The sequence below is a fragment of the Salminus brasiliensis genome, chromosome 23 (assembly GCF_030463535.1).
Source record: "Salminus brasiliensis chromosome 23, fSalBra1.hap2, whole genome shotgun sequence".
Classification (NCBI taxonomy): domain Eukaryota; kingdom Metazoa; phylum Chordata; class Actinopteri; order Characiformes; family Bryconidae; genus Salminus; species Salminus brasiliensis.
The window spans coordinates 30,748,407-30,760,553 of NC_132900.1; the positions used below are offsets into that span (position 1 = coordinate 30,748,407).

The window sequence follows — 12,147 nt, forward strand, 5'->3', positions numbered from 1 at the left end:
ATTATTATTTTATATTGAGGACCACATTTAGCCACAAAGCTAACACGTATCTGAGCTGCTTAGGGGAGCTGTAGTCGTAGGTAAGCTGAGGTGGAGTCTCTCAAAGTCCACAGTGAACATCACCACCACAGCAGTAGCAGCGTGCCGGCCACTGGCCTTGCCCAGCAACGCTATCTCATGGCGTCAGCCAGCGCCACGGTAGCAACCACACTGCCTTGCCCAGCATCACTGGCACGCCACTATCATCGCTACTACGGCATTAGCATCGCTACTGTGCTGCCCACCACTGCGTCTTGTTAGCATTGCTATCATGCCGGCTGCCGGCCTCGTCCAGCATCACTACCGTGCTGTTAGTGACAAGCTATGTTGATGAGGTCCTGGGCCTTTACATCTAAACACTAGTCAGTATGAGGTCTACATCTTCAGGCTCCGAGGGCAAGGCTGGAGCCCTTTACCGTGCAGGGTCACAGGAAATGCTACAGGAAACAGAGTAGAGGCCAGTTTTGGCCTCAGAACCTTTTTCACAGTAAAGAGATGATATTTGGTCCCAAACTCTCTGGTGGTCTCTGGCTCTTTCCTGTAATCCCACCTGCCTTTTTAATTCTGCCCTGTTTTTTCATCTCATTCCTCTTCAAATCCATCATTCCTGCTCTCTCTGTACGGGTCTTCTCCGTCCTCCCGCTCTCTCCGTTTCTCTTCCCCCTATTTCTGCACTGTATATATGTGTCGTACATTCTCTTTCCTGCTCTGCTCTCCTGATATCTCTCTCTCTCTCCCTCTCTCTCTCTCTCTCCCTCTCTCCCTCTCGTCCCACACACATGCACATTATCTCTCAGTGCGCTGCGGGCGATTGGTTAAGCTGCAGCCACTGAATGATTTAGGCACAAAGTAAAACCACAGAAGCTGGGAGTTCTTGTTTTGGCACTTTTATAGCACTGTGTAATTCATTTCCTCCCGTGTCCAGAGCATCCTGACCAAGCCATGGACGCCACAGAGCGACGTAAACAGGAGTCGGGACCGTCCCGGTTCAGGGTTTGGAGAAGACAAAGCATATAATCTGCTGTCCCCAAAAGTGAAGGCACTAATTGGAGATGAATAGAGGAGAGCGGCTGGTCAGCCTGATTCCTAAATTAGGAGCCACTGTCAGCAGGGAAGGCTGGTTGCTGTTGAGATTTTGGAGGAGCATTCCTGTGAGGATTTGATTGCATTCAGCAACAAGAGCTAGAGTTGGATGATGATCACCACCTCACCTCATCTTCCCCGACTCCCCAACTCATCTGGTGCTGGATGGAGCTCCACCACCATCACTCCAGAGCGCACAGTTCTCCCACTGCTCCACAGCTCCTCAATGCTGGGGGGCTTTACACCCCTCTACTAGCCCACACCTGGCTTTAGGCAGCATGGTGCCAGTAGGGTCACAGTGTTTACCTGCTCCAGAGAGTCCTATTCTATTGGCAGTACTTTTTTTTCCTCTACAGGGACTAGACAAGCTGTGTGTGCATTTGCACATCAGTGTCAGCAGCTATATGCTATATGCATTCATGTGGGTGTCCACAAATATTTGGACATCCAGTAGTAGTCTTGGGGCTTCTTTTGGATTGGGCCTGTACAGTTAGCACGCTAAGTTTGGGGTGGGATGTGGTGCGGTGTGGTGGGATGGGGTACCGAGCAGAGCAGGTCCCTGTTCTGGGTAATATTTGGAGGGAGAGAACAGATGGCCCGACAGACGGTTTGTTCGGTGCCGATGGGGATCTTGGTGAGCAAACAATTGAGCTTGTGTACGATGGGATCGGTCTGCTGCCTTCCAAGCCTGGGCCTGGGAAAACAAACAAAGCTCGGAAAGGAAGAAGGGAGGAGAAAGAACGGATTCAAAAGGCAGGGAGGGCGGAGGCGGTGGCGAGGAAAAAGGGCAGCACCAAAACAGCAGAGCTTTGTTGAAGTCACCGCTTTCTAAGGGCCAGGCATTGTTGCAGTCAGCAGATGTTTAGATTGGCAGCTTCCCAAAGTGGGAATAGATGTGTTCTGGGTAAGAGCAGGGAGCCGATCAGTTGAAGGAAAGCCTCTAAGGGCTTTTATACTTAAGATGTTTATTAGAGGATGCACTCAGGCCTTGTCTGTGTGTGTCCGGATATTTTTGAAGCTGTCTTAAAGACATCTGTCCACTTGAAGGACGCGAAGCAACTTGGAAACACTTGCATGCCAGCCCAGTAGGGGGCGATGATGATGCCTCATAACATTTGATGTTAAATGCCTCAAGAAGAATTTGGCAAACAAGTGTAATGGCCAAGTATTAGAGCCGAAAGCAAACTGACGATGATGCTGATACTCACTGTATGGACAAAAGTATTGGGACACCTGCTTATTCATTGTTTCTTCTAAAATCAAGGGTATTAAAACAGTCTCTACTGTCCAGGGAAGAAGGCGTTGACCTCACCCCTTGAATTAGTGAGGTCAGGATGTTGGATAAGCACCACCTCACTTCATCCCCAACTCCCCAACTCTTCCCGAAAATACTGGATGGAGCTCCACCACCATCATTCCAGAGAACACAGTTCTTCCACTGCTCCACAGCTCAATACTGGGGGGCTTTACACCCCTCTACAAGCCCACTCCTGGCATTAGGCAGCATGGTGCCAGTAGGTTCATGATGTTTATGGATCTGCTCCAGAGAGTCCTATTCTATTGGCAGTACTTCTTTCTCTACAGGGACTAGACAAGCTGTGTGTGTGTGTATTTGCACATCTGTGTCAGCAATAGGTGCATATAAAAGTAGCTCAATGCATTCATTGTTGGAAGGGTGTCCACAAATATTTGGACATGTAGTGTACATTAACTAATCTTCTTTATCTCTCCCCTCTCCCTCTCTCTCAGGAACAACATGCCTGGTGGCGCTGCTATCCGATAAGGAGCTGACGGTAGCCAACGTTGGTGATTCTCGAGGAGTGCTGTGCGATAAAGATGGTAACGCCATCCCCCTGTCACATGACCACAAGCCCTACCAGCTCAAAGAGCGCAAGAGGATCAAGAGAGCAGGTGAGCAACAACACCTCACTGAGATGGTGAAGCTGGAGCAGCCAGTTGTCAGTCTGCCCATGTCAGCGGTGCTTTACCCCCACCTGCTGGCCAAAGGTTGCATTACAGTTCCAAGATCTGCCCTTGTGCTCAGTGCAGTTCTCTCTCGGTTAGATATTTAGGAATGGTTTACTGAAACTGTGTGTTTCTTTAGTTTAAACCACGTTGCAGGGGGTGGACAAAATAACAAACACTTAACAATGAATATTGTTAATATCAATTAATATCACATTAATATAACATAAGTATTAATGAGTACTGCAGGCTGTCAGAACAGCTATGGTTCAAAACTCAGTAGGGTTGGGCGATATGACCATATTTTTTTATTGGTATTGTAGTAAATTACATCACAGCTTGTCTAGTCCCTGTATAGAAGACGTACTGCCAATAGAATAGGACTCTCTGGAGCAGATCAATAAACATCATGAAGCTATTGGCACCATGCTGCCTAATGCCAGATGGATACACACCTGGACCACTGTGTTAGGCATTCGTACACTACAGCATGTCCAAATATTTGTGGACACCCCCTTCAAATGAATGCATTCAGCAACTTTTAGTTGCACCCATTGCTGCTGACACAGATGTCCAACATCATGACCTCACTAACCCTAGCTCTTGTCACTGAATGCAATCAAATCTTCACAGCAATGCTCCTCTAAAATCTAGTAGAAAGCCTTCCCTTCTAGTCACGCCAATAAAAGCACAATGCATCTTTAATGCCCTTGATTTCAGAAGAAACAATAAATGCACAGGTGTCCCAATACTTTTGTCACATAGTGTAGCTGCTATTAACGGTGTTAAATATCTAAAGCACTGGTATTGCGTAATCTTATTAGGCTTTATCCACTTTATCCAAAAGGTTCAGCGCCGGTTCTGTTCTGTAAACGTGGCGGTCATAAATCCGTCTGACCAGATAAGCTGTGGTTAATTAAACGATCAGACCCATAATCTCTTCCACCTCACTCTCCCTCCAGGTGGCTTCATCAGCTTCAACGGCTCGTGGCGCGTGCAGGGCATCCTGGCCATGTCCCGCTCGCTCGGCGACTACCCGCTGAAGAACCTCAACGTGCTGATCCCGGATCCCGACGTGCTGACCTTCGACCTGGACAAGCTGCAGCCGGAGTTCATGATCCTGGCGTCAGACGGTCTGTGGGACGCCTTTAGCAACGAGGAGGCCGTGCGCTTCATCAAGGAGCGCCTCGACGAGCCCCACTTCGGAGCCAAAAGCATCGTCCTGCAGTCCTTCTACCGCGGCTGCCCGGACAACATCACTGTCATGGTGGTCAAGTTCAAAAAAAGAGCCGCCAAAGCCGCCGAGCAGTGAGGGCCCCGCCGGCCGAGCACCAAACGCCAGTATATTATCGGTTCATATTAACGTATGCATAGATTTCAGATGTAAAAGGAACAAAAAAAAAAGTTTCATGACTATTTTTGGAGCAAGAACTGTTTCTTATCGACAAATCGGCAAATAGCATAAAGCCATTTCAGCCCTCATTACAGCCAGTCAACCCTTTTCACACAGTTAGCCCTTTTAGACGTGGTATACAGTCAGTGATGGCTTAGCTGACACAGCAAGGTCATTGATTTACGTCCCGTAATTACGTCCATGATGTGTAGAGCTATCTCAGTCACTGTGTGTATGGTGTTAATACTAAAGGTAAGATAAGCAGCACCTACAGTAAACAAAACATCACTGGTCAGTTTAGCCTGTATTACTGTATTACTGCGGTCTTAAGAAAACGGCCTATTTCATGGCTGACGAAGGTAAACGTCAGTCCATTCTTTTTTTTCTTTTCTATAATTGAACAGATTGAGCTTAATTTTGTTTTAAAATTCGGTGTTTTGAGCTGATAGTTTGTTCATTTGTTGTTTATTACTATATTTCCACCCAGTTTGTGACATCAAGGCCAATACAATGCAGATAAGCTGCTTTAAAGGCCCATATCCTTATTCTCACTTTTTATTTTTATTAATTATTATTAAGTTTAATGTAAAAACGTTCAAAATAGCACACTCACTCAGTGTTTTCAGTTCACATACGGATGAATTTGTTGTTTTTGTAACGTCAGGAAAAGTAAAAGATTCCTGTATATCCACCTATTCAGCCCACAGCAGTTTAGCCCCGCCCACTCAGCCTCTAAGGAGCTTTAACTAGGTTAACTTTCAGCCTCTAAGGAGTTTTAACTAGGTTAAAGTTAAAGTTTGAGTTAAAGTTGCGCTTACTCTATTTGGAGTGAGTAGACTCCTGACCAGGGAAAGTTGTGGCTTTCCTGAGATTTAGACTTAACAGGCAGTTAGACAGTTGGGCCACTCGAGAGCTGTGAAGCTATGTATGTTTCTGAGTCCAAGAATGGTAAGTTTACTATATAGTGGAATTGCTCAGCTCTGGGGTGGCCCTACAGTCTAACTGCCTGCTTGTTAAACAGCAAGAGATAGTAAGTTCGAATCCCAGCAGTTCCTCAGTGCTCCTATTCCAGCTCACTTCAGTACTTACACCCACACCGACCTCAGGAAACAAGAAGAAACACCAGAAAGCAGCAGGACATGGGCCCTTTAAAGCTGCCCTGACCATTTCATCTAGAAGGTTGGAAAGGGGAAAATGGTCATGGTCTTGGTCATATTAAGCATAATTCACCACATGACCTGTAATGTTCCTCAGCACGGTGACCGTTATGTGGCTGCTGTGAGACACATGTTGAGACATGGTCAGCACACACTGGCAGTCGAAAAGAATGTCTGAGATGTGCAGATACATCATGCACTGATGGTTATCAGATGTTCGGGTGCGTTTGAAGGATCTACCTCTTCTTTTTTTGGCCTGATCGGCCAATGTGAGATACCATGCCGTTCATCAAGTGATGGTGTTATGTTCAGCACTGTCCCCAGATGTTAAACCTTTGGAGAACTTGGAGACTGTGCTGTAGACAGCTGTGAGGAATGTAAGCAGTTTATCCAGATCTTTGAGAGCTGGTGGTCCTCAAATCCAGAGGAGGACCTACAAAATAAAGCGAGGCTCTTAAATGGAAAGCTTCTGCAAAGGGTTCTTGGAGGAATGCTGTAGAAGAACCACTTTTGGTTCCATAAAGAACCAGGTTTGTAAGATGTTGGAGATTTGTGTGAGTGAAGGTAACATCTCTATTACAAACATACCAAAAGTGGTGGTTCCTTCAACGGCGTCGCTCAAAGAACCCTTCAAAGAACCTTCATGTATGAGAGTAGATCCTGCTAGTACTAGTCCAGTTCTTGTTCTGTACATCAGTGATCCTACCAGAAGCCATTCTTTTTGACTGCCAGTCCAGGAGCTCTCTTATCCACACGCAGCATATCCATCCATATTTACTCGTATAGACACTGCTCGGGTTTGTAATGGCTTCACCCATTCCTGCATCTAGAAATAGTGCAATGTAAGCAGCATACAGTCGGAGTAGAGCGCTAGATTGTACAGTTCAGATTGTCTAATTGAAGGCGTGCCTCTGCAGTGTGTTTTAGTTTAAGGGTGTGCACTGGTGTGCCTGCACAGTTAGCCTATGTTATACGTATAATAGGTGTAGATTTAAAGTGCGTCCACTGAGGGAATGGGTTATTAACTGCACAAAGATCATGGACTTGTACATACTAGTAAGACCACAGCGATTGGAGGAGGGTTTGTTCATATTCTGATCTTTTGAGAGTTTTTCTTTATTATTATTAACTGAAAGTGCACATGCTAACCCGTCTGTACCGTGCAAAAAATGAAATCTTGGCATGTGAAATCTTCTTAAATCTAATCCTTCATTTTGAGGTTGTTGTAAGATTGTTATAAAATTGTTCTTGCTTTAAGTCATTTTATCTATCTAGTTTATTCTGTTGTCAGAATTTGCACAAGCTAAATTATCTGCTTGATTTGTTTTTTTAAACAAGTGAAACAAGTCTTGAAACAACCCGAATTATCTTCCATTATTTCTCAAAAGAAGCGAATTTGTCTGTATTATTTTTTTGATACAAGCTAAATTTTCTGGATTATTTTGTAAATAAACTAAATTATCTGAATTATTTATTGATGCAAACTAAATTGTCTGTATTATTTCTTTGGATCAAAGCCAAATTATCTGCATTGTTCCTTGAAACCAGTTAAATTTAAATGCATAATTTTTGAAACAAACAAATTGATCTGCCTACTTTTGTGAAACAAACAAAAAATTATATATATATACATTTAGTTTGTTTCACAAAATATATTAAATAAATGTTATGTTTCTTGAAACAACTAGAATATTATCCATATAAAATGACTTAAAAGAAGTGTAAAACAAACAAAAAAAAACATGCAGAAACAAGTTGATTGTCTATTATTCTTAGAAAAAGTAGATATATCAGCACGATTTAAGACGTTTGACTTGTCAGGACCTCATTTTTACACTGTAATTCTGTTAAGTTTCTAGTAAATCTGCCTCGAATTGTTTTTGTTTGTTTGGTTGGTTGTTTTTTTTTGCTTCATTCTGTGAATTTCCCTACAATTCAACTAATAACATGTCAAAAGAGAACCACAGATCAGTTCATTTCAGAAGCTAAGATTGTTAACACTGCTACTGCTTCCTGCCCCAGAGTCAGCGTGGCCTTTATGTTCACCTTGTTTGAATCCCTGCAGCTGATGTTCTCTAATAACTGAAATTGATTACTAAGAGCCTTTGAAGAAAACATGTTCTTGTTGCCTTATTTTCATTACAGATGCTCTGCTGTCACCAGTTCATTTGCCAAAACCCCCCCCCCCCCCAATTATATACTGAGGCTACCATGTGCATCAGATGTAAATAGGGTATTTTGCATATTGATGTCTCTTGGAGACAGACTAATAAAGTGAATGTACATACTCAATATCATTAACCTCAATACAAATAAGAAATAAGAAAACGTAATGCATCAAACTCTGGTTTATTAATATCAGAAGAAATTTAATAGTTAAAGGTCTTCTTATGTGTGTTTTCTTTTCTTTAATTTTTTCTCTTTTTGGTTGTATATTCCTCCAGAATACAGTACGTGTTATAGAATGTTTATGTGGAGTTTGTGTTCGTTTCATTGAATTAAAGAAACTGTAAAAAGAGAAAATTCTGTGAATTTAAGAAAAATGAAAATGTAACAATAAAAAGTGCAAGGATTCAAATCTGAACTGTGGAGAGAGTTCACTATATATTATCCTGATTGTGAAAAAATACAGTTTTCAGTTTCTAAAGAGGTTTTTGTTTTGTTTGGTTTGTTAACCCTAAAATATCTTGTTTTTTATATGTAAAGTTTTGAGTTTATGGTTATATTACAGACACATTTATCATATTTGGTACCTACAGACATATGCAAAAGTTTTATTAACTGATTAAATGACAAATCTGAGTAAAAAGCATGACAATAATAATAATAATAATAATAATAATAATAATGTATTTTGTTCTTTATATGTAAACATTTTACAGATTTTTAGCACATATTTCACAACTCTACACTATTCAGATCTTAAAATTGACCACACTTTTACCCTTAGACTTTCTTCGAGCCCTTTCAGGTTCATATGCCATGTTTTTGTCTTGTAACAGGAGTAAAGTGTGTCACGTTAACAGTCAGTCAGTAGTTATTAATGCCTGGATTCTGCAGTAATCTTGTAATTATCACTGACTTCTCTCACAGAAAGTAAACATAGGTGACCCTCCCATATTTACCTGGACTGTAGGTAGGGCAGGGTCATGTATGTCATTAGCAGCTGATCTCCGGCCTGATTTACCAGTATACTGTATACAGTCTAAGGTGCGGTATGTGTTGGTTGCGTCTTAGTACGCCCATATAGGAATTCAAAGAATGATACTCCTACACTTCCACTAATATATATATATATATAATATATATATATTATTTAAATATTTCAATAAAAAGAAGTTGAATATACTGGCATACTGGCATTCTCTGTTAATTCTAGACTAGAAGGATATTGCTTAAAGACATTAGGCCTCAGGCTTCTGGTGGCTAAGCAGTCTATTGGGCTGCCACTATGACCCAGGGGTCACAAGTTACAACTTATGGCGTCTGTTAGCTGTTGTGGTGAAGCTAAGGATTAAATTACACATTTTAAAGAATTATACATTTAAATAAATCGCTTCCGTACATCATGTACACCCACAACATTAATCATAATATTCATATCTACATTTTCATTATGTTACATGTTCTGAAAGGCAGATCTCAGGTTTCCCATCATGGGGAATCAATCAAGGTATGAAGAGCCCAGTCAAGAGAAAGGTCATTTTTGATTACAGAATCAGATGGGCCTCCAGAAAATATCCAGCCCATGAAAATATCTATGACATCAGCGTGTGCTCAGATGACCATATCGCCCTGATGTCAGTGCTTGGATACCAGCTAACAGGAGCACATGGAGTTGGAGAATGGCCATAGAGAGACTTCCGCTGGAGTGACGGCTGGCGGAAAATGACCCCCTGAGCGACCCCTGGGTGAAACCCGAGTCGTACGCCGCCTCTGAGTGGAGGTGTCACTGCTGGGAAGGGGACTGTGCCTTACCCAAACTGCAGTCACAGCTAAGGAATCCCGCTGCAAGGTGCCTGGGTACCACTTCCCTGTACTTTGACCCCTTTCCTTATTTGCATGTTTGCTTATTATCCCTCCTCTATAAGAGGCCGTTCCCTTTGTCACCAAACCTCACTTGGTGCCTGGCTTCCAAATCTCTGTGGTGACCCTCTACTTCAATGCGATGGGATCGCACGGCTCCAAAGCCCCACCAGAGGCTCGGGTTCTCATGCTCGGACTTGATGGATCCGGCAAGTCCACCTTGCTCTACAAGCTTAAGTACAATGAGGCAGTGCTGACTGTTCCCACTGTGGGCTTCAACGTGGAGATGCTGGAGACCAGGAATAAAGGTTGGACACTGACCGTATGGGACGTTGGAGGCCAAAGCCAAATGAGGGCCTACTGGAAAGACTACTACCAAGACACATCCGGGCTGCTGTTCGTGGTGGACAGTCAGGACCAGAGGCGGCTGCCTGAGGCCAAGCGAGAGCTGGAGCAAATCTTGGGGAGCGAGGACCTAGACGGCCTGCCGCTGATCGTGCTAGCCAATAAACAAGACCTGCCGGGAGCTGCGAGCGCAGAAGATGTTGCGGAGACATTGGAGTTGGGGCAGATTTGCGGGAACAGAAACTGGCTCATCCAGCCGTGTTCGGGAAGGACTGGGGAGGGTCTGGAAAACTGCTTTCGGAAGATGGTCCACTTTCTTAAGACAGCTGTAGTAAAAGGAGAGCAGGGATACAGGAACAGGGGCAGTAGTTCAAAGGAGAAACACAGCAGGTCAACTTCCTCAGTTAAATTAGCAAGCTAAGACTTGAAGTAACTGGTTGAGACTGGACTACCCGACCTGTTTGGTGGTCTCGAGGATGGTCTGGTAGGTAGACGGCTGTAAACCAACGAGAATTCCTAAACCATGATTCTACCTCTGTGTATTTAGCTAGATATGCTACGGTAAATCCCTCTCCTTGTTCATGCTTTTTTATGGATTTTGTGGATCATACTTTTTGTATTTGAATATATTTTTATAATTTATTTTTTATTTATTCATTAATGCATTTGTCAGCATTTTAGACCTTTTAAGTTTAAGTAAAGCATTTTGTAAACATAAATGTGCATATTTTCTTTTTTATTGCAAAATTATTACTAAATAAAATAAATTCCCTAGAAATTCTACTAAAAACTATTTTTTAAAAATATATATTACCTTTTTTGACAAAGTTACAACCAATAACCTTATCTCAGTCATAAAACCTTTCAATGACCCTCTTAACCTCTTCAATTCCTCACCTCTAGAACTTAGAAACAACAACAACAATAATGATTTCCATGAATATATTGTACAATATTGCCAAATGTACCAAACACAGTTTGTCGCAAATACTAAGAATAATAAGATAATAAGAATTTCACTTTTCATCAGCTTGTTTTTTGGTTTTCCGTGTGCTAGTACATAAAAAAATGAACCAGTACTTTTTAACCAGAAATTTAACCAATAAATATAAACCAATTCTAGGTGGCCTAGACTGGGGAACTGTGTTTAGCTTAGCATAGTTAAATAACGAGAGTTCGGTAAATAGAAGTGACAAAAACCATGAACCTCAAACGCTGCTGTGCTGGGCTAAAAGCTAACGCTAACTCTAGCCAACCTGATTTACCAGTGCTAGCCACTAACCGCACTCGGCACTGAGAGAAAAGAGGCACTATCTGGTACGACTCCTGAATAATTACGTAAAAAATAACGACATATAATGTTATAATGTTCCAGTTACGGAGCTAAAAACAAAGCTAAGCTATGCTCTGCAGTGTTGTGCAGCTTTTTCAATCAGAAACCCACCAATAAAGGGTCAAACTGGGGCCACCATGTACACCTTCACAGCGCTACCGTCAGGAAAAAGCAGCCGTTGGTGCTTGGACCCCTTCATCCTACCGCAGTTTTGCCCCGTCCTCTCAGGCTGAAGTTATAAAGAGTGTTTCCAACTTTGTGAATAATCACTAATCACGAGATTTACTTTATTAAAAGTGCAATTAACGAAGGTTTTCTAGGGGGTGACGAAATGTTCGAGAGAGTCAGGTAGAGGTAAATCACAGCTGGTCCCTAAGGGGGGGACCCCTCCGGGCTATTGATGACAGGGTTGTGGGGTCGATACTCGATACACCATGTACACCTTCATAGCACTACCATCAGGAAAAAGCAACACTCTCCCTTGGTCCTCACTTGGACCCCTTCATCCTAAAGCATCCTACAGAGGGCTCGATGCTCCCTCACTGTTGGGCCCTTGAGCAAGGCCGTTCACCCTCTCTGCTCCCTGGGTGCTGCAGTTGGCTGCCCATCACTCTGGGTGGGTGTGTGTGTGTGTATTTGTGTGTGTGTGTGTGCTCACTACCCCTAGCTCACTAGTGTGTGTGTGTTCACTACCACAGAGGACACATTTCGGTGTACTCTTGCACCTTTACCCTTAAAAACATTACAACACATTATGAGCGGGCCTCAGGAGGACAATACAAGAAATGCAGAATATGGGATTTTTA

The 12,147-nt window shown here is 42.9% G+C and overlaps 2 protein-coding genes across 2 annotated transcripts in view; both read left to right on the forward strand.

The window, feature by feature from the left end:
• ppm1lb (protein phosphatase, Mg2+/Mn2+ dependent, 1Lb) overlaps nt 1-8,221 on the forward strand; it is an 86,918-nt gene extending 78,697 nt beyond the window's left edge. The window contains exons 3-4 of the mRNA XM_072669311.1: nt 2,872-3,033; nt 4,050-8,221. Of these exons, the coding sequence (XP_072525412.1) occupies nt 2,872-3,033; nt 4,050-4,399 (512 nt within the window). The 3' untranslated portion in view covers nt 4,400-8,221. The remainder of the gene's footprint in view (nt 1-2,871; nt 3,034-4,049) is intronic.
• Nucleotides 8,222-9,805: 1,584 nt separating this feature from the next.
• Nucleotides 9,806-10,524, forward strand: LOC140546143 (ADP-ribosylation factor-like protein 14). The gene has a single exon (XM_072669315.1). It carries the CDS (start codon nt 9,806-9,808, stop codon nt 10,427-10,429), a length of 624 nt encoding a protein of 207 aa, XP_072525416.1. The 3' UTR covers nt 10,430-10,524.
• The last annotated feature ends 1,623 nt before the right edge of the window (nt 10,525-12,147 follow it).

Bases quoted from the DNA above. Each gene is read 5' to 3' on its own strand.
- LOC140546143 (XM_072669315.1), top strand. From the start codon at position 9,806: ATGGGATCGCACGGCTCCAAAGCCCCACCAGAGGCTCGGGTTCTCATG.